The following is a 23,347-nucleotide window of genomic DNA, read 5'->3' as shown; positions in this document are numbered from 1 at the left end:
GCTACTCCTATGATTTGTACTACAGCTTTGATTGGTTTCAAATAACTATATGACTACATATGTCAGTACAATTTTGAGAACTTATATTATACATATGGATCTTAATGTGAAGGTAGATAATATAAATGCTTTCCACATAAAACATGGAATTTGTCATCCTATCAAGAGATTTGTCCTTATTGAGTCTGCAAAAAGGATGGGTTTTCATAATTAAAAAAAAGTACTCTGGTTTTTTCTTTTTTTGAAAAGCCATTGTGTTCTAAAAGTGAGAAGATGAGGTACTACATTGCTGTATGATTTAGATTTAATAAATTTAAGGATAAAATTAAATAAAAATTGTTATCTCTAATTATTAATAAATATTTTTCTATTTTTTTCTTGTCATGCTAAGTTTATTTTAATAACTACAATATATCTAGGTTTTCTTTCTTCACCCTTCACACGACTTATCTTTGTCTATTAGTGATGCAGGGTTTTTTATTTCAATTTAATAAAGTTAAAATAATTTTTTAAAAAAGCCTTGGGGTTAATATAGACTTCTAGGGAAAGCTGATCAATCTCACAACATGAAATTGTTTTTTTTGTTTTTGTTAAAAATGGCTATGTTCAGGACTGGAGAATATTTGACAGCTGTACCACAATTCTAGAACTTCATTTCCTCACTAACAACTTTCTGGAAGTTCAGAGGCCTTCAGTTTGTTATCCACTTCTGATTTAAATATTTTAAATGTCTTTTCTTGCTGCTTTTGGGATACTATTTTATGTTTCTTGGTGGTTCAGCTTAAAGTTCTTACTATTGTGAACCATTTTGCATGGGCTAAGAGGTACACAACATTTTAAATCAGGGGTGTCCAACCTTTCACCTTCCCTGGGCCACATTAGAAGATGAAAATTTGGTTTGGGCTGCACATAATTAAATTAAATAATTAAATTTTAATTTAATTTAATTTAATTTAATTTAATTTAATTTAATTTAAATTATTATTTATTATTAATTATTTATTAAAAATTATTTATTTTTTATTTTATAATTTTCCGGCCAAATTTTGTGGGGTGGGGGAGGGGGAAGAAAGCTCGCCCGCCTCGCGCCTACCTCTCCTCTTGCAAATTATTTATTTTTATTAATTTTCCGGCCAAATTTTGCGGGTGGGGGAGGGGGGAAGAAAGCTCGCCCGCCTCACGCCTACCTCTCCTCCTGCAAATGTAGCAGTGGCGGCAGCGGTGGTGGGGGCAGAAGCAGCAGCGGCGGGGGCAGAAGCAGCAGCGGCGGCGGCGGGGGGGCAGAAGCAGCAGCGGTGGCGGCGGCGGCAACAGCAGGAGGTGGCGGGGCAGGACTTTTGGGCTGTGGCTGCCCGCCTTTTCTGTTGCTCGCCTCACCCCGCCTCGCGCCTACCTCTCCTCCTGCAAATGCAGCAGCGGCGGCGGGGGCAGAAGCAGCAGCGGTGGCGGCGGGGGCAGAAGCAGCAGCGGCGGCGGGGGGGGCAGAAGCAGCAGCGGCGGCAGCGGCGGCGGGGGCAGAAGCAGCAGCGGTGGTGGCGGCAACAGCAGGAGGTGGCGGGGCGGGACTTTTGGGCTGCGGCTGCCCGCCTTTTCTGTTGCTCGCCTCGCCCCGCCTCGCGCCTGCCTCTCCTCCTCCTCCTCGCTGGATCTTTCATGAAGGTTGGGGTGGGCGTTGGGCCGCATTACGAGGTGACCTGGGCCGCATGCGGCCCATGGGCCGCGGGTTGGACAAGCCTGTTTTAAATTAAGAAATATTATAGAGAGCCCACTTAAAAAAAATGAATGTCTGCAAGCCAGAAAGCTTTCCCAGTTTTTTACTTAACATTTTCTTCCTATGAAATTTCAGTAGCGCTCTTTCATCTTTTTTCATTTACTGACACCTGAATTGGTAAATGTGATTTTAGAAAACAAATCATTCTTTGTCATAAAAGGCAGTTGGGAACTTATATGTTTGCACCATCAGATTCTTCATTGTATTAGGTGGATTTATGGGCTTTGGAGCTTCAAATATTTTTTCTGTATTATAAAAAAAGTGGAAAGAGTCCAGATATATGTAGATAAACACAATTAGACTTTGACACTTCAGTTTAAAAATACCAATGTGGTTCCTGCCAGAATCTTTGTCCTATTCAGGAAGAAGAGGCAATTCTGTTAATTAAATGGATGTATATACTGTATGTTGCTTCTTTATAGTAAAAGAGCATGGCCTTATCATGCCAAAGTCACTGCCATGCCATTGTTCAAAGATCTTTCAATTCTCTGTATCCATTCATCATTCTTGGCAATAAGGTGGCATTGTGGCTAGATGGGTGCCATTCAGTGGTGGTATTCAAATTTTTTTACTACCAGTTCTGTGTGCATGGCTTGATGGGCGTGGTGTGGCTTGGTGGACGTGGCAGGGGAAGGATACTGTAAAATCCCCATTCCCTCCCCACCCCACTAACCTGCTTTCCAGCTCAGTTGTCCTGGGCAACAAAAGAAGACTCAGCCAATCATCTGGGACTCCGATCATCTGGGACTAGGGAGGCAGTGAATAGATGGGTGCAGGGCCAACCAGAAGTGGTATTTATCAGTTCTCCAAACTACTCAAATTTTCTACTACCAGTTCTCCAGAACCTGTCAGAACCACCTCTGGTGCCATTATCAGATCTTTTGTTGAATGGCCACTGATACCTTGAGTACTCAGTACTTGGTGTTTCCATATTTCGGGATATTGCTTTTGGAGACTAGAACTATCCACTGGTGGGGAAGAAATACTTAACCTTTGTTGTACCAATGTTTTTTGTTCCAAATTGCTTCTTCTCTGTTTTTCCTCCGTGAAGGGAAATATATCAGGGGAGTTACATCTTTTGCACTCAGGGGAAAAAAACTGTTTGGAAGATCTGAAATACTCTCCCTCCCCTCCCCCCACTGCTAGAGAAAGAATGGGGTAGCTTTTTCACATGGCTGTTGCTCTTGAAGACTCATGTGTCTGTTTTTCATTTTTTTGAAAAAGTTCTATGAAAATCTAGATGTGTTCTGTATATTTTGATCATTTTCTCTGTGAACCAAAATATAAAAGAGAAAGAACTCGGATAATATTGTCTGGCTGTTTCTTCTGCAATCTATAATGATCCTGCAAATGTTTTGAACAACAGTTATTTGTTGCTTGATTACATATTTCTGGCAAATATATTTAGACAAAAGTGCCTCAAAAAAAAAAAAAAGTGCAAAAGTGGAAGGCGTGCGGAAGAGGGGCGAGTATATAACAAACTATATTTTGAGTGGAAATGTTGGGGGTCATCTTATACGCCGGGTCGTCTTATACGCCCGGCATATACGGTATTTGTTGCTTGATTACATATTTCTGGCAAATATATTTAGATACTGAATATAATCTCTTCTAAAAACCACACAAGCATGCAAATACATTAGATGTTCCTAGATCAAATGTTTTGACTGTTTATGTATGAATAGGGAGCAAAGCGGAGGTGGTATTCAGCAGGTTCTGACCAGTTCTGGAGAACTGATAGCAGAAATTTTGAGGAGTTCGGAGAACCAGCAAATATCACTTCTGACTGGCTCCGCCCCCATTTATTTTCTGCCTCCCAAGTCCCAGCTGATCGGCTGAGTCTTCTTTTGTTGTCCTGCACAGGAGAACGCAACTGGAAAGTAGGTTAGTGGGGTGGGGAGGGAATGGGATTTTGCAGTAACCTTCCCCTACCAAGCCATGCCCATAGAACCAATAGTAAAAATGTTGAATCCCACCACTGGAGTAAAGCCACATTGAAGTGCTCCATCCATAGTATTCTGTCAGTCTATGATATAAGTAAGGGCTTTCATGAGCACACCTGGATACATGAAATCCTGGTAGTCCTCGATACTATATCTGTAGATCAATGTAGTCAATGTCTGGAATACTCTACCTGACTCTGTGGTTTTTTCCCCAAACCCCAAAAACTTTAACCTTAGTCTACTATTGACCTACCCCTTTCCTAAGAGGTCTGTAGGGGGCATGCATATGCGTACCAATGTGCCTACCGTCCTTGTCCTATTGTTTCTTTTATTTTTCTTATATGTATCCATGTATTCATAACTATGTTTTTACTTATACTTATTATCTTGTAAGCAATTGACAAACCAAATAAAATAAAATAAATAAATAAAAAAGTAGATGCTGTGGAAGGATGGAGAAGGTGTTATTCTGCATGTACCATATTAGGAGGAGCTTTTCAATGCGACCATAGTCTCTGCTTCAATGGTGAATGTGCTAATCTTATTTCCATAAGGTCTGAATGCTTCAATGAGCAAATTAAAGTTTCTTTGTGGTCCATTTATTACCTGCTTTCCAAGTAGAAAGGGCTGCTAATTATTTCTGTGTGGAAAAGGCTTGTAAATTCCTCTTGCTATTAGGTTGCTAGCACAATTATGTGCTATGTATATTTCACCCGAAAGCATATTTAGTGCTGGATGCATTTTCCTGTGGAGAGAAGAACATTGTTAATTTGGCAAGAAGAGCAGTTTCATTTTTCTGGTGATTTTCTATAAAGCATCAATCCTGAAATCAGCAATTTTAAAACAGTTATTTAGGGGTGCACTAAACTTTCTTGGGGCAATACTGTATAAATAAACATGTTCACATAATTTGTGAGTGTTCAGTATTTTCACAATGTAAAAATTTTCACAATGTAAAAAGTCAAGACCCTCAGATCACCCTTGTCATTCAGACCACTTGCCAACTCCCAGTCAGGGACCCCAAGCAATAAAAAAACAAGACTGCTTTATCTTTTCCACTCATATTGATATTTGGGCTGAAACTGACTAAGCATCTCTTTTGCTTAGGAAATTAACAAATATCAAAACTATAAGAAATCTCCTCAATATATGGAAACCCTTTACATACAGAATAAGATTACCCAAATCCAGATTCATCACCCAAGACCAACAACAAGGTGAAGATTATTTCATCCCACAGGATGAGAAAACTGCATTTCCAGTAGTGCACTCAATATGTGTCTTTACTGTAAAGCTATATTGACAGAATTTTGCACGAAATTTCTCCGTATCCTGTACAGCCTTGAGAAATTAGGTTGTCTTCTGAGTCTCTTGCCCTGCCCACTATCCAGTTGTGGGCTCTGCTGTCTGAACATTGTCTTGGCAGAGACTCTGTTCTCAGTGTCCCAAGTCTCCCAATATACCATTGGGAATAAACCATTATGTGCTCAGTCAGATGCTCTGGACATGTCTTCTTTGACAATTCGAGCCAACTTAGTTAATCATATTAGTTTTAACTCTGCTGCATGTTGTGGATTTTCAGTTATCTTGTTCCATATAGAATGACATATCTAAAGCATGAATGTGTACTTATTAAAAACAACTTTATAGGCTCTAAGTTTCACAAAGGACCTATAGTCCTATATGACCACTACTGCATATTAGGAATTGAATTGAAAAGATTGGCATAGGTGGGGCTGATTGGGGTTGATTGCAGGAATGATACAGAAATATAATTTTGTGTCATTTTATTTTATTTTACATATTTATGTATTAAATTATTGTATTTTATCCTATAACTATTGTATTTTACCCTACTCTCATTTTAAACAGTTTATTTGGAATTTTATTGGTAATATGTGTTTGAACCTGTACGTTGATATGGCCTACAGGATAATAATAATAATAATAATAATAATAATAATAATAATAATAATAATAATAATAATAATAATAAAAAGTAGCAACAGGAATTTCAGGAAGACAGTATATTTATCCACCAACTCTTGGATTTCTGGGGTTTCAACTAATAAATAGTTACTTGTTGCGTAGCAAAAATGATGTGTGGACAAGTGAAGCACAATGCTCTTCTGAATTTCAAACCCTCAGTAATATCCATGAGTTTGCTTTGAGATACTTTAATAAATTTTCAAACCCACAGTGATAACTATGGGTATGTTTTGGATACTCTAGTAAAATGCAAACATTTTGTCCACTTAAATTTATTGGCCATCCAACTCCAGTGGACTTGGGCTCACCGGTGTAATATGGATTTCCTAGAAAGCTTGTGTGTGGCTTTTCTTCAAATCTCTAATGTGACCTTTAAAGCCGATTAAATACTAAATACTGACTAAAAAGATTAGCATACAGCAGATTTAATGTTGAGTGCAGTGACTGCCACAACTATCAAAATGACAAGCGGTCATCAGCTCAAACTGGCTGCCTCTCTTGACCCAGGCTGCTTTTCTAGCTGGGAATATCAGTCAGCTATATTAAACAGCTTTTGCTGCAGCTAGCTATGTAAGCCTTGCATAAGAGATCTACCAGTTTGCTTAACTCAATTTTCTGGTTTTACGTGGCAAAATGAACCCCATTCAGACTGGGCTTGCACAAAAGATTCACCTAGAAGGTAATTGGATGGCTTGAGATGCAATGTACAGGTAATCCTCAATTTACAGCAGTTCATTTAGCATTGGAAAAAGTGACTTATGACCATATTACACATTTGTAACAACTATGACTGTTGCAGCATCCCCGTGGCCACGTAACCAAACTTCAGATGCTTAGCAACTGTCTCATATTTGTGACATTTGCAGTGCCTTGGGGACATGTGATCAGCTTCTGCAGTCTTCTTACAAGCAAACTCAATGGGGAAACCAGATTCATTTAGCAACCATGTTACTAACTTAATAACTGCAGTGATTCACTTAACAACTGTAGCAAGAGAGGTCATAAAATGGGGCAAAATTGACTTCACAAATGCTTCTCTTAGCAACAGAAATTTTGAGCTAATTGTGGTCGTAAGTCAAGGACTACTCATATCATAAAAATGTAAAGTAAGGGTAAAGGTTTCTCTCTCCAGTTGTGTCCGACTCTAGGGTGTAGTGCTCATCTCCATTTCTTGGCTGAGGAAGCCAGCATTGTTTGAAGATATTTTCCATGGTTATGTGGCCATCATAGCTATATATGTCAAAGGCATACAGAATGTTATTACCTTCCCACTGAAGTGGTGCCTGTTAATCTACTTGCATTTGCATGCTTTTGAACTGCTAGGTGGGCAGTTCAAACAAAAATTGATCATAAATCATTTTTTTTGATTCGCCATGAACAAGAAAGGAGTAGGGAACAGGGAGCTACACACTGCATCACTCAGCTTCCTAGTTGGCAGAACTCCAAGATTTGAACAGTGTTGAGGCAATTCCCCATTAGGAGAATGAGCGCACACAGGGAGATGTAGTGAGAGTGTGGAGAATAACACACAAACAGCATACAAACAGAATAACACACAAACAGCATACAGCTACACTGTATAGTAAAATGTAGGTTTTACTTCCAGTAAATGGTTAAGCAAAGTCCAAACACAGTCCAAGTCATTCACGGTTAAAGCAGTCAGTTTTCAGTCCAGGGACAATCCAAATAACAAAGTCCAGTATCAAAAACAGTTCTGTAACAGACTTACATCAAGGATCAGCAACAGTCAATAGGAGGAACGGCAACACTCTCCAGAAAAAGAACAGAACAGGACTAAACAGCCCAGGTTTCTGGCTCCATCTTATGGCCATTTGAGGAACCACACCCAATTACAATTTTAGCATTTCCTTAAAGAGACAGTATTAAAATGTCTATCCTGGTTTATATATTTTACAACCCAAATGTTGGGTGACTTACATTCTTAACATTCTCCCCTTTGGGTAGGACAGTATATACAACCTTACATTCTAAGTCCATAATCCTCACAGCAAGCCTTATGCTTTACAAAGCCTTGGGCTTTTGTAAAATGATCTGCGATGTTATTTTCTGACATACAGTATTCCAGCTTAATCATCTTACTTTGCACACATTGTCTCACATTTAAATATCTTAAATCTGTGTGTTTTGATCTTGTATTAACAGCAATATTTGAAGCCATCTGTATTGCTGATTGGTTGTCGTCATAAACAACAATAGAATCTGTTACATCAATTCCCATATCAATTAATAGTTGCTTATAATAAACTAAATCTGTACATAATAAAGATAAACATGAGAATTCAGCCTCCATTGTTGACAAACTTATATGTTTCTGTCAAATAGACCTCCATCCAATCAACACCTTTCCCAATAATACTACTGTACCCGATGTAGATTTATGTGTATTTACGTCTGTAGCAAAACTTGCATTGGCAAGTTTAGACTTAGTTCATTTTTAGGCTCCAAATACAATGCATAATGCATTGTTTGTTTCAGATATCTTAAGGCATGTTTAGCAGCTTGCCAGTGCCTTTTAGTTGGCTCAGTATTAAACCTCGCTAATTGGTTAACACTGTATGCTATATCTGGCCTTGACCAATTACTGAGATAAGATAAACCACCAATCAAGGACTGATAAATGTTCTTATCAAAAACAGGACTTTGAACATCGCTATGGCTAAACTCCTGGCTCATCGGTGTTTTAGCCAGTTTACAAAGTTCCATTTTAAAACTTTTTAATAATTGGTTAATTTTATCTGCCTGTGAGATTTTGTATCCTCCCCTAGTTCTATCAATCTTTAATCCAAGATATTGTTCAATTTCTCCTAACTGTTTTATCTTAAATTTCTTTTCCAATAGTGAGATTATCTCAGTAGCTTTTTGTTCAGTTTTAGTGATTAATACTACGTCATCAGTAAATAATAGCAACAATGAAATTACACCATTACTTTCTCTTTTGAACAAACATGGATCAGCCATGCCAGCTACAAAACCTATTTTAGTTAATTCCTTAACTATACACTGGTTCCATTCATATCCTGATTGCTTCAAGCCATAAAGACTCTTTTTCAATCTCCAACAATCAGTTGTAGTATCAGTTTTGATACCTAAAGGTTTCTTTATATATGTAGTGTGTTGTAACGGTGCATGCAGATATGCTGTCTCTACATCCAAATGATTTATAATGTATTTCTCCTTAGCTGCCCACACTAATGCTACCCTTAATGTAGTAGCCTTCAGACTAGGTGCAAACACCTAATCATAGTCGTTTGCTGTCTGATTGAACCCTTGTGCTACTAACCTGGCTTTATGGGTAACAGTCCCATCTATACCTGTCTTTAGCTTATATATCCATTTACATCCTATGGCATGTTTACCAGATGGTAACTTAACATTTTTGTATACCTCCAACTTTTTTAATGATTCCAGTTCCTTATCCATTGCTTCCTGCCAAGCAGCCAGATCCTTAGCGGGATACAGTTTTAGTTCATTATAGTTATTTGGAACTGTATTCACTTGGTATACAACACTAGCCTGATATTTATTAGGTGGTCGTGTTACACGGGTTGAACATCTTGGTAATACAGGGCTTACTGGTGGACTCACCTGTTCCACCTGCTCCTGTTCTTCTACCTCCTCCTGTGCCTGTTCTCCTACTTCCTCCTGTGCCTGTTCTTCCTCTTTAATGGCTATTCGTAGTTTATTTAATTCATCTTTAGGGACTACTTTGGTGTCAATAATAACATCATTGCTGGATTCCTGTTCCAGTTTATCCCACCCAACATGCTCAAGAAATTTTGTACTAGCGTTTCAATAAATATGAGCTGTGCCTGGATCCCAGAATCTAAATGATCTATGGTTGGCCTCATAACCTACAAATTTTTTTTTCTTAGCTCTATGTTGCCCTTTCAGTCTTACTTGTGAGGGAATATGCACCCATGCTGGAACTCCAAATGTGTGTAAATAACTTAAATTTGGTTTTCTGCCATGCCAACTAGTGAATGGCAATTCACCAGTTGTGTTAACCACATTGTTTAACACATGGTTGCTACACATTATGGCCTCACCCCACAGTGTTTCAGGCAACCTGAATCTGATAACATAGTGTGAGCCATGGCTTGTAACATTTTCCCTCTTCGTTCTACAAATGAGTTACGTTGTGGTCTGTAAGGTGAAGAACGTTAATGCACGACACCAGCCAATTTCAACATAGTTTGGAATCTCTTGTTAATAAACTCAGTCCCATTATCAGTAACTAAAATAATTACTTTACTTCTCATTTTTCTCTCTGCAAACCTTAGCCAATTAAAGAAGTGTTGGAATGTTTCTGTTTTGTTTTTCATGAGATAGCAGAAACCGTACCGTGAGTAATAGTCCATTATACTCAAAATATAGCACGCACCTCCCAAACTAGGTTTCTTAGGACCAATTATGTCAGCAAAAATAACCTCTAAAGGTTCTTTGGTCTTAAACCCATTAAGTCTATTTGCAGGAGTAACCTTACTTTTCTCCTGACTACAGGCATTACAGTTTAAGTACTTGCTACAGGGTTTTAATTTTACTGAATATGGACTAGCTGCTGGTCACTCAGTATTAGTCCAATTATACAAAGAGCTCGTTCATTGTTCCGTTTAAAGTCAGCTAACTTTTTGGCATCGTCCTCATTATTTGGATCCCAAGCATTCACATCCAGTGGATTCTGAACTGCAGCCCATAACCCTAAGCAGAAGTAGACTGCACTTCATAGACCAGGAAACATAGTTTGTTCCATCCAACCGGGTTACAGTACTTATTTGTGCTGCAGCAGGCTGAGCTGTTCCCAACACATTGCATATATTTTTACTCCCTGGCCTGGAAACATGAAATATAGTGACATTTTCTCTTTTCATTTGACTTCCCTTGTCCCCAAGTGTACTGAACAGAGAAGAGTTTTGCAACAGTTTATTTAAATGCAATAACTAGTCTCTGGGGTATCTATCAGACTCGTCCCTAGCAAAAGTCTATTTTAATCTACTGCCAGTGACTTGTATGTTTCTCAGAGTCCCATTGTTTTAGCATGAGATGATGAAATGCATTTGTTCATGAGTTGCATTTGCCCTCCACTTACTTGGTGTTTAGAAAATTTTCAGAAGCATCTCTTAAATGAGTATTTGAATCTTAATTTTTATTTATGGATTTAATGTTTTGTTTCCTGTTTTTTTTTTAAATTTTATCCATACTTACCTGAATGCTTACCAGATTGGGTAAATATCAAATAAATAAAATGAACCTACTTTAACAAACCTTTAACAAACCTGTTGTCCCAAAAGTGCTTTTTCAAGAGGCAACCAAACTTTCTTGTTTTTCTTTGAAGATGTTTCACTTCTCATCCAAGAACCTTCTTCAGCTCTGACTGAAGGTTGGGGAATGGAAGGCTTTATATTCCTTGTAGACAGCATTTGCATTCTTTTCAGGGGGTGGGATTCTACCGGTTTGGACTGGTTTGGGTGAACTGGATGTTAAATTTGCATCTGGTTTCCTGAACCGGTATTTGAACCTACCAGCTGGCCTCACTCACCCCTCCCCTCCCTCCCAGGAGTCTCCATGTGGCCCATTTTTGATGCAGGTAAGTGCAGAGTCCACACGGAGGGGGAAAACAGCCCTCCCAGAAGTACCAGAAGTCATGAAATGGGCCTGTTTCCGGCTTCTGGAGGGCCTCCAGAGTCCAGGAGAGGCCGTTTTCACCCTCCCAGAGGCCCAAGGGAAGCATCTGGACCCTTGAGAAGACAAAAAATGGCCCTCCCGGAAGTACCGGAAGTTGTGAAATGGGCTTGTTTCTGGCTTCCGGAGGCCTCCAGAGCCTGGAGGAGGCCTTTTTCATCCTCCCAGAGGCCAGAGGGAAGCCTCTGGACCCTTGGGAGGGTGAAAAATGGTCCTACCAGAAGTTCTGGTTGTCCATGCCCACCATGGCCATGCCCACCCAGCAACTAGGCAGGAGACCAGTTGCTGGGATTTTTGAATCCCATCCCTGATTTTTTTAGAGAGCCTCAATGCCATTTGGAGATTTATCTGTGTCCTCAGGGTCACCTGAGTAGTACAAATGGATGTGGAGCCTTCTTGGAACTGCTGAAAGGACTGGAGATAGATGATGTTGTTTCACATCCCTCTGTTGAGAGAGGCTGTTCTGTTTTGACATAGATGGCCTCTTTCAGCTTGGGTCCTCTCTATCCAAAATGTGGACTTTGCTGTCTTCAAAAGAGTGGCCTTTGTGTTTTAAATGCAGATGGGCTGCTGAATTTGTCCTGATGAGTCTGTTGTCCTATGTCGTGCCATGCATTTATGAAGTGGTTGTTTTGTTTCCCCAATGTACAGGTCTGCACATGTCTCACTGCATTATGCTGAGTACACCATGTTGCTCAGTTTATATCTGGGTAGTTTATCATTGGGGTAAACAAGCTTCTGCCTTAGAAGTGGCCTCAATGACTCTCTAAAAGTCCAGCTGTCTGCAAGGAATATAAATTCTTCCATTCTTCACCATCCAGTCAGAGCTGAAGAAGCTTCTTGGATGAGAAGCAAAAGTCTTTCTTCAAAGAAAACAAAAAAAGAAAAGAAAAGAAAAGCAAGAAAGACCAGTTGCCTCTTGAAAAAGCACCTTTGGGACAACTATCATCTCAATAACTGAGAATCTCCATAGATATTTAACAAACCTGTTGATTTACCAATAGTTGTATCACAGGAAGCCTCAATTCTAAATTGAGTATGGGAAATGTTTTTCCTAAAAAAATGTTTAGACTTTTAAATAGATACATTATTTCCCGGGTTATATTGCAAATTAAAAGTGATAAATACAGGTAGCCCTCGACTTACAGCAGTTCATTTAATGACTGTTCAAAGTTTCAACAGCACTGAAAAAAGTGACTTATGACCGTTTTTCATAATTACAAACTGCAACATCCCTATGATCATGTGATTAAAATTCAGATGTTTGGCAACTGATTCATACTTATGACCTTTCCAGCACCTCAGGATCATGTGATCACTTTTTGCAACCTTTTCACAAGCAAAGTCAACGGGGAAGCCAGATTCACTTAACAATCAGATTACTAACTTATCAACTGCAATAATTCACTTAACAACTGTGGCAAGAAAGGTTGTAAAATGGGGAAAACTCACTTAACAAATTCTCACTTAATAACATAATTTTTGGGCTCAATAGTGGTTGTAAGTCAAGGACTATCTATGCTGCTTTCCTGCATAATTAAAAAAAATATTGCTCATATACTACTTTTGTGTCTGCTTTTTTGCAGTTTGTTCGTATTCTCTGATCCAGATCTACTCCAGAGAAATGGTAAGGCTTTAATTGTGTCCTGCAAACTGTTGTTTCCTGGAAAAATACAAATCCAAAAAATTTACAAAGGAGTTTCAAGTGACTATAGGTCACCAACAGATAGTTTAATTAATTCAAACTTTTTAAACCTTTCTGTTCTGCCAGAAATATTTTTACAGTAACTTAGGAGTGATTAATAGCAAAGATGTCTGTGTTCAGGGATACAAGTTAAGTACAACACCAAAGGAAAAATGGATGAGCAGGGAAGCAATAGTTCTTAGAGCAGGGCTGCCAAACTTGTGGCCTGTGGCCCGCGTCATACACTGGCCACGCCCATGCCTGGTTTAGCGAAGGGAAAAAATCATGAAACATCATGTGATGCCACCATGATGACATGAGTTTGACAACCCAGTCTTGGTGTCATCATCTGAAAACCGTTCAAAGAGCGGTTAAACCCACCAAGAACCCAGTCTTGGTGTCATCATCTGAAAACCGTTCAAAGATCCCATTAGATCTTATATTGCAGTAGATTTAATGGAATGAGTCTCCTTTTTACTTTTCTTCCGCTACAGTGGTTGCATATAATGTAAGGCAGTTATGAATGAACAATAGAGGTGTAGACACTGTGACATTGGAGAACTTTACTCCTGATCTCCTATAGTTGACTTCAGGATACTTATTTCTTTTCGCTTTTCCTTGGCTGGGATGCTGAAATGGAAGATATATTATTAAAGAGCATGAAATGCTACTTCCTTGACATACAGGTCAGCATTCCAAAGAAACTCCCCAATTCCATTCAACAGTCAAAGTCCATCCAAGTAAGAATTTATTAAAGAAGTTGTGTTGGCACATCTGGGGAAACCCGAATCTGAAACTTCTGGGTTTCAGAGTGAAAATCAAAGATCCATCCCTGCACCCATCAGTCCATCACATGGCCCAATCAAACATCATTCTAGCTGAAGCCAAACCTTTTCCTGCTCCCATCCAGGTGTAAGATGGCATGTCCTTGACTTTTGAGAAGAATGTTGTTGAGTCTAATCTACTATCACTAAGAATTCCCCCCTCCCAAATTCCCAGGCACTAACTATAGCAGCCTCGAAGCTTCTAAGAAAATATATGGCTAATACAAATTCGGCTTCCATGGCTGACATAGTCTTTAACTTGCAACCATTCATTTACCACCATTTGAAATTACAACAGCACTTTAAAAAGTAACAACGGGTCCTCGTATTGATGACCACCGAAGCAGCCCCATGGTCATGTGATCAAAATTCAAGCACTTGGTAACTGGTATGTATTTATGATGGGTACAACATCCTGGGGTCATGTGATCACCATTTCATCATCTTTTTTGTGGGCATCTGACATCAAAGTCATTAGGGGAAGCTAGATTTGCTTAATGACAGTATAATTTGTTTACCAATTACAGTGATTTGCTTAACAATTGTGGCAAAAAAGGTCATAAACTTGAGCATGACTTATTTAACAACCACTTCAGTAGTAATGGAAATTCTGGTACCAATTGTGGTTGTAAGTTGAGGAGTACCAAATAGATGAGGAGAGAAGATAGTTGTCTTTATAACAGTCCATAATACAGTTGGTTCAACAGGTTCCTAAAGAAGATCCCTGAATATTAAGAATTGTTCTGACTAATGAAAGACAGTCAAAGACTATACCTCTCTGTGTTCTACAGGTCTACAGTATCAATGACATACAGATGAACTTTTAAATGTATAATCTTTTTTAAAAGATTGGCTCAAATTATACACCATGTTGGCTGAGGATGCTGGGTTAAACTACATCTGACTGATAAGTTGTTTGCCCCAATACACACACACACACACACACACACACACAAAACACACACACATACACACAAACTTTCTTTTTAAAAATATTTTTATATCAGTCTTCTCTTTGGTAAACCGCTCCCCAAACTTAAAAAAAGTTATTAAAATTGTTTATTGCTAGAATTAGTTTTAATTGGAATGTATTGCATGTTGTTTCTTTTGTAGGTCGACGGTATGATGGCAGTGTGAAGCCCAAAATTAATTTACAACAAGTAGCAATAACACAGGTATGGAGACACCAGAAAACTGGATAGTAAGTTCTTACACGACAATATTTTCTTTCCAAGTCATGTAGCATATTTATGTTCCTTGACCAAATTATTTTCAGTGTTATACAGTATATTGCATCTGGGTTGTAAATCTGTATGATTTATACATATATCTTTTATATATATATTGATGATACCAGATACATTCATTGTATGAGTTGGTCTTGCAAGATTTGTCTGTGCAGGACAATTTTTACTCTAGTACGAACTCCACTGATTGCAGAAGTAATGGCACATATCAAAGATTAAAATAAAAAAGAAAGGAAAAGAAAAAAGAAAAAGAAAAGAAAAAGAGACTCAATTGAAGGTTTTCTGCAAGAAACTCTGGATAACACATTTATTGGTACTTAGGAATATCTGGTATATATTTTGCATATTTGTAAATGTTGTTCTATTCTGAATATCAGTAGTTTCCAATTTTTCACAGAAAGTATTCTAGAATTCTATTACATTTATTTATTTTTTGTTTCTCTTAGTAGTTACAGGTTGTCTTTGACTTAGGGCCACAACTAGAGCCCAAAATTTCTGTTGCTAAGTGAAACATTTATTAAGTGGATTTTGCTCCGTTTTATGATCTTTCTTGCTACAGTTGTTAAGTGAATCACTGAGGTTGTTAAGTTAAGTTAGTAACACTGTTGTTAAATGAATCTGGCTTCCCCACCGACTATGCTTGTCATAAGGTCGCAAAAGAGGATCACATAACCGTAGGACACTGCAACCATCATAAATATGAGTCAGTTGCCAAATGTCTTAATTTTGATCACATGACTATGGGGATGCTGCAACAGTTATAATGGTCATAAGTGATTTTTTTCCCAGTGCTGTTGTAACTTCAAATGATCACTAAACGAACAGTTGTAAATTGAGAAATGCCTGTACTTATCAAATAATTGACCCCCCCATGCCTCTGTGTTATTTTCTGCTATGTTGTAATGGCATGTGTTGTCTGCTGGCACAAGTATGTACAAGACTCTCTGATACAATTGTGGTGGCAGGGTGTTCTAGATCATGGTGTTCTAGATTAACACATTCTAGATCAGGGTGTTCTAGATTAACACATTCTTCGGCTCAGTATTTGTAAACAGCAATGGATCATGCCCAGTATTTCCTAGCCGTACCACAGATAACAACAATGATCTAATACATATCGATTTCACAGAAGACAATGTTGAAAAATCACTACGCAATCTAAAACCATCTCTATCTATTGGACCGGATGGAATATGTGCCTACTTCTTAAGAAAGCTATCCACTGCCATAGCCAAACCTCTAAGCATAATCTTTGAAAAATCTTTCAGAACCAGCTCCTTGCCTAACCTATGGTCACAAGCCACAGTCATCCCCATCTTCAAAAAGGGAGACCCAAGCCTAGTTGAAAATTACAGGCCAATCTCCTTATGCTGCGTCACCTGTAAAGTCATGGAATCAATTATTAACCAATCCATTATCCTCCACTTAGAGACAAACAACCTACTCTCCAATAAACAATTTGGTTTCAGAAAAAAACTATCCTGTAATCTGCAACTCTTACACTGCAAAAACATATGGACGATACAACTCGACCAGGGCAAAGCAATAGACGCAATCTACATAGACTTCTGTAAAGCCTTTGATTCAGTGGTACACGACAAACTACTCCTAAAAATAAAATCCTATGGTATCTCTGGACAACTGAATAACTGGATAGAAGCATTCCTGTCAAACAGACAACAAATGGTCAAAATCGGGAGCGTCCTATCAAATCCAGTACCTGTCAATAGTGGTGTCCCCCAGGGCAGTGTTCTAGGACCAACTCTCTTCATACTCTACATAAATGACCTCTGCGATCATATTAAGAGCAATTGCATTCTTTTGCTGATGATGTAAAGCTGTTCAATACCACAGACAATACTGCTACCCTTCAAAAAGATCTCGACTATGTATCTGAATGGTCAAACAAATGGCAACTTCAAATCTCAACAAATAAATGCTCTGTCTTACATATTGGCAAAAAAATCAGAAAATAAAATACAAGCTGAATAGTCAAGAACTTGTTGATGACCCAAGCTCTGTAAAGGACCTTGGAATACTCATCTCTAATGATCTAAGTGCTAGAGCCCACTGCAACTACATAGCCAAAAAGGCATTAAGAATTGTTAACCTAATTCTACGTAGCTTTTTCTCTGGTAATATCACACTACTAACCAGAGCATACAAAACATTTGCTAGACCAATACTCGAATACAGTTCATCAGTCTGGAACCCTCATTACGTATCTGATATTAGCACAATTGAGAAAGTCCAGAAATATTTCACAAGGAGAGTTCTCCACTCTTCTACTCGTTGTAGAATACCTTATGTCACCAGACTTGAAATTCTAGAACTAGAAAACCTTGAATTACGCCATCTTCGGTCTGACTTAAGCATGGTATATAAAATCATACATTGCAATGTCCTACCTGTCAATGAATACTTCAGCTTCAACCATAACAACACAAGAGCACACAATAGATACAAACTCAAAGTAAACCGCACCAAACTTGATTGCAGGAAATATGACTTCAGCAATAGAGTGGTCAACGTCTGGAATACTCTACCCGACTCTGTAGTCTCTTCCCCAAACCCCAAAAACTTTAACCTTAGACTGTCTACTATTGACCTCACCCCCTTCCTAAGAGGTCTGTAGGGGCGTGCATAAGCGCACCAACGTGCCTACCATCCCTGTCCTATTGTTTCTCTTATTCTTTTATTTTTCTTATATGTACCCATTTCATGTATTCACAACTATGTATACGCTTATACATATTATCTTGTAAACAATTGGCAAATCAAATAAATAAATAAAAATAAATAAATCATCCATGTACCAACTCTCCTTCTAAACCAGGGGTGTCCAACCTTGGCAATTTTAAGACTTGTGGACTTCAACTCCCAGAGCTCCTCAGCCAGCAAAGCTGGCTGAGGAGCTCTGGGAGTTGAAGTCCACAAGTCTTAAAGTTGCCAAGGTTGGACACCCCTGTTCTAAACCCTCCCACATTCCTGCTCAGTGTGCTACCACAATCCAATTTATTCAAGAGAAATTCTCTTCTGCACTGGTTTAATCTGTACAGAACAAAATTGCCTGAATTCAACAACAATAATGTGGCATAATCTGTGACTTTTCTCAGTAGCTTAGCCAAATATGCTGGGATAAAATTTAGAATGAACGGACTGACTCAGAAAGAAATTCAAACTTTTTAATACCTATATCAAAATTATGGAATTATTGGGAGTGAAAGACAAAGCGAGAAAGGAGAATTGAACAGTTAATTAACTAATTCCTTCAGTTCTTCCACTTAGGAAAATATACACAGAACAAAAGCAGATAGAAATAGAACATAGTATAACAAAATAACAAAAACAAATGAATTTCTAACAACTCAGATAATTTCTTCTGCTCTTCCTATGAGAGAGAAAGGTGTAACAAAAAACAGTCTTTCTACTCTCTTTTTAAAGCCAACTTGAAAGAGTTGAATTTCTTGGCTCCTGATTGGTACTTCAGATTTTATTTTACAGGACTTCGATGTTCTCTGCCAGTTTTCTATATTTACAGAATGTAGGTTTCATTGACATAACACATTTGTGTTTTCCTTCATCTTTTTTGTGTCTGAGCCTCTTGAGATGGGATTTCTCTTGTACATTTGTGCTATCTCCTAAAATTTCCAGAATCTCATTTTTAAAATTGGTACCCTTCATAATGTTAAAAGATGTAATTTTGTTTAGATTTTGAAGAAAAATACCCACAAATTCAATGTCTGAATTAGCTGACATGTAATAAATTTCCTGCTCATAAGCAGCTGAATAAATCTTTCCACTATTATTAACATAAATCAATGTCTTCTTGTGTCTAGATGGATAAAAATAAGGGTTCATATCTCAAGCAGTTCATATGGAGATATTTATATTTTACCACATTAATTATACAGTGTTTCACTAATGCAATATTTCACTAATAGCACTTATGCCATTTCACACTAGCAATAGTAATTTAAATCATATATTTTTAAAAAAAACTGTTCAAAAAGCTTTGTCTCCACTAATGATTAGACACTTATTACAAAGGCAATTCATATTTTTAAAAAATCTGCTTTTTAACTTATGTATTGGGGATGAACAGAAATTATAATTTCTTATGCTTTATAAGGAGGGCTTGTCTTCCTGTTAGACAGAATGTTGATACCCACCCTGAAGCAGGATATTGCTAATTGTTTACTTTCTTATTATTATAGTCAGAATTTAGATTTTTTGCAATGTCCTAGTTCTGATTTTGGATGGGCTCCATCTCAAAGCAAAGCATTTTGGACTAGCCTTGACAGCAAGTCATTAATGGAGTTGACTTTATGTTGCTCTTGTGTCTAGTAATTCAAAATTAAGCATTAGTAGTATGTTAAAGGGAAAACACTAATTGTTATTTCTTACTTGGTTGCATGCAGATTGGCAATTACAATGTAAGCACTAAAGAAAATTTGGAGAAAGAATCTATGATTCACAGCCACTACAGTCCAGTGAATGTCACCTTTAATGGAAGCCCCTGTATTCTATTCTGGGCCAGAAGGATCATGATTAAGTTTCAGAACCATACTCAGTTGGATCTAACAGACAAAACATTCGGTGTTCATGCATCGGTGGATGTTGCTGATTCAAATTGCAGTGAAGAAAATGCAATGTAAGATTTATGGAGATTATCAATCATCCAGGTTGTGCTTGTCCCAAAGGTGTTTTTTTCCAAAAGGCAATGGGACTTCCTTGATTTTTTTTCTTTGAAAATGTCTCACTTCACGTCCAAGAATCTTCATGGATGAGAAGCGAAATGTTTTCAAACAAAAAAACCAAGAAAGTCCAGTTGCTTTTTTTTGAAAAAAAACAAAAACCTTTGGGACAATGTAAAATTGTACCCACTGTGGAGATTTCCTAGGGCTGAAATAAAATTAGATTTTTTTTAAAAAAAATCAACAATGCAGTGTCCTTGTGGCAGTGAAATGTCGAGCACTGAACTAATTTAATGGCTTTGAATGTTCTCAAATATTCTACTTGCTGGAGCAATAAAATTGATGAATGCTTGCCATCCTATGCTTGTCAGAGAGGTAAATATGCCAGGTTGTCTGTGTTGTAACTTTCATATAACCCAAGAAAGAAAGAAAGAGATTGTGAGATTGAAAAGAATAGCTTTTGTGACATGTAGAAGCTAAGGACTAGACCCATGTAGTTAGATATATTTATAGAAGCCTATGCTAAAATTAATTTGATAATCTTCAAGGTATCATAATATCCCATGTCTGTGGCAAATGCAGTTCATTTTAAGTCTAATTGTTGTCTGTTCATGAACTGTAACCATGAAATGTAGCTGTAATTCAATTTTATTATGAATGGAATATAGCTATTACTAGGTACCCTCACTAATATTATCCTGAGGTCCTGTGAATCCCTAAATAAGCAACTTTGGGCACAGTTGCTGGCTTTTATTCAAACATTTATTGTAATATAAGAGCTCGGCGCAAGCAAAGTGCCACTCTAGTACATTATAGGGCCACATTTTTTGCACCAGGTTATGATTTGGACAAGCAATGTATCAAGAGTGCATATTGTGCCATTACCAAGCTCTGCTCCTTATGTATGTTGTGATGGTAGCATGGAACCATCTTCGATGAATTTAAATTTAACGACATTCTCTTCTTTCTCTTTCAATGCTGAATAGTTCTTGATTTAATTGTCCTTTTCCATCTAGGCTTTCACTTAATTTTGGTGACATTGACAATTTGAAAGGATTTGTTATCAGGTATGTTTTCAAATATTAATCTCCTCAGCATTATTACATTAAAACCATACTATTAGCCTATCTCCATTATGATAATGTTAAAATGTGAGAACATGCCACTGTTGCAATAAAACTCTTTTACAATGCAATGCAACTCTTTTACAATGCAACAGAGGCAAGAATCTGTCAGAATTAAAGACTATTCATTTCAGTAAAAAATATCTATTCCTCAGTTGAAATTACCAGGACTTAACAATGTCCATAGGCACAGTTGGATGTTATCAAAATTTAAGAGAATAATTGCAAATATAGTTAACATATCTCACCTTGATGCATTGTAAAGACCATTTGTTAGGAGCAAATACTTTATTATCCCTCACTATGCTTTTATTTAACCTAATTTTTGTTGTCTTAATGTTTTAATGAAAATGTATTTTTATGATGTTTGATAGTTCTGTTATCTTATTTTGCAATATTGTGTATGCTGTGCTGGGCTTTCAGTTTAAAATATGTACATATGAGTTTTCAAAATTCCAAATTGCTCTAGGAAATTTTGCTTACAAAGGTGATATATGTATTTTACATATTAATATATGTAAATTAGTGCACTACTTGTACATCCAGTAAGATTTATCATCTTATTTTTCTAGTCTTTAATTTAGACAATGCTTTTAAAGTACCAGACACACAAAATGTCAAGGCTGTTTATTTATCTAGAAATGTATTTACAATAAGTTTTAAAAGGAACATTTGCAAACAGCAACAACTTACTCCTTCCTTTTCCCCCCATTATCTTGATTTTCTGGAAGTTTAGAGTATTTTTAGTGTTTAACAGGGAAAACGAAGAATTGAAAGACATAAATTTTGGATCAACTATAATGCCATAATAATACAAAGTTGGTATATCTTTATAAGATTTATTTACAAATATAAACAAAAGGTGGCAAGATTCACTGCAATTATTTTTCTGATTTCCCCTGGTAGATTCATTCTGACAAACAGTTACTACAAGCTCTCCATTCAAAATTGGTTTACCTTACACAGAATCCAGCTTATTTACAATCAATCTGTACAAGCAACATTCAACGCAACACGAATACATGCACCAGCAATCTATTCTTATCACTGTGAACATGTCAGCAACTTGCAGAGATATGATGCACTATTAACACCCAGCTCTCCAAACGATGCAGCCAAGCACTGGGAAGTTACTTTTATTGACTTTCAGGTAATGTGTGGGAAAGCCAACCAAGGCCTATAAGCAAATACTTAGAAGGCTAGATCTGTCCAGTAAGGAAACTTAAACAACCTTTAAACGTAGATTATGTGATTTTCAGATAGAGGTAAATAAGTAAACTTTGAATAAGAAAAATGCAGTTGCCTTGTTCTTATAAACTTGCAATGGAAGTCTAAGAATTATTCAGAATTCTCTCTCACTGTGTGCAATAAATGTCTCCAGTCATTAGGTATTAGCTGCCACACTGTTGGGGGCCTAACTATTGTCCTCTTTCAAGACCTGCATGTATGAACTTTTGAGATTTTATATACAAGATGATTGATAAAAGTATCAATAAACTTCCCAAAAGAATGGCTGCCTGTATCCTAAATGTAAATTGGGGAGAAAGAACATGAGATGATCTAGGACATAATAAAGTTTGAATTATAATATAAAAGCATTTCATTAAAAGTAACTATTTATTCTAGGCTGAGTATTCTTAGAAATGCATATTAGTCTTACAGTACACAAGGTTATAAATATGCTTCCTCCTGAAAATTCTGGTCTCACCATGTTGAAATTATATTTTTATTATTATAGTAAGTTGATAGACTATATTAATGAATTACATGATCTGAACATTACTGGTTTTTTTTATTGTTTTCCCAACTAGATGTTGTGATAAGATAAAGTGGAAAAGGCATTTACCGGGATATCTAGTTTAAGCTTTTATCTCATTGATTTGGTTTATGTAGCTTGGGGATGGTTCAATCTGTGTCAAGGTGACACTTGAGGAAGTTGCTGAAATTTTCAAAAAGGAGTAAACAAGCTTTTCAAGGAGAAAAAAAGTGCAACTGTTTCCACAGCAGGGATGTCTGCAGACGGTGATTGAAAGAGTCAGTTTGGTAGCCATGACAGTGTGATTGAAGCTCAGACAGTTTTCATATGCATTGCACAGAATGGTTGACTCTGTTTTAATAAGGTTTATCTTCTTGACCCTGAAATTACAATCTTTGGTAGTGTCTTGACTAGCCTTATTTAGCCAAATTCTCTTCAGATGAGTTAGTAGTACTGTATCCGAGCTCATTTGGGAAGTTGGTCAAGGCTTAACTTCTGCAATCTCACACACATATCTACATACCAGATTTTTATCCTAGTTTATTTTAAAATTTCTTGATGACACACAAGAAGTTCCACAGAAATAGACTCTGATTTCTATTTCAGCAACTG

The 23,347-nt window shown here is 37.4% G+C and overlaps 1 protein-coding gene across 1 annotated transcript in view; it reads left to right on the top strand.

The window, feature by feature from the left end:
- LOC113414125 (V-type proton ATPase subunit S1-like protein) overlaps window positions 1-23,347 on the top strand; it is a 31,259-nt gene that overhangs the window by 6,630 nt on the left and 1,282 nt on the right. The window contains 5 exon segments of the mRNA XM_087958228.1: window positions 12,990-13,030; window positions 15,025-15,086; window positions 19,580-19,812; window positions 20,872-20,922; window positions 21,886-22,129. Coding sequence (XP_087814354.1) covers window positions 12,990-13,030; window positions 15,025-15,086; window positions 19,580-19,812; window positions 20,872-20,922; window positions 21,886-22,129 — 631 coding nt within the window.

This window comes from Notechis scutatus, chromosome 2, assembly GCF_049901735.1.
Source record: "Notechis scutatus isolate UNSWTSFEM ecotype Mainland chromosome 2, rNotScu1.2, whole genome shotgun sequence".
Classification (NCBI taxonomy): Eukaryota; Metazoa; Chordata; class Lepidosauria; order Squamata; family Elapidae; genus Notechis; species Notechis scutatus.
This window is presented reverse-complemented; position numbering and strand designations above follow the sequence as displayed.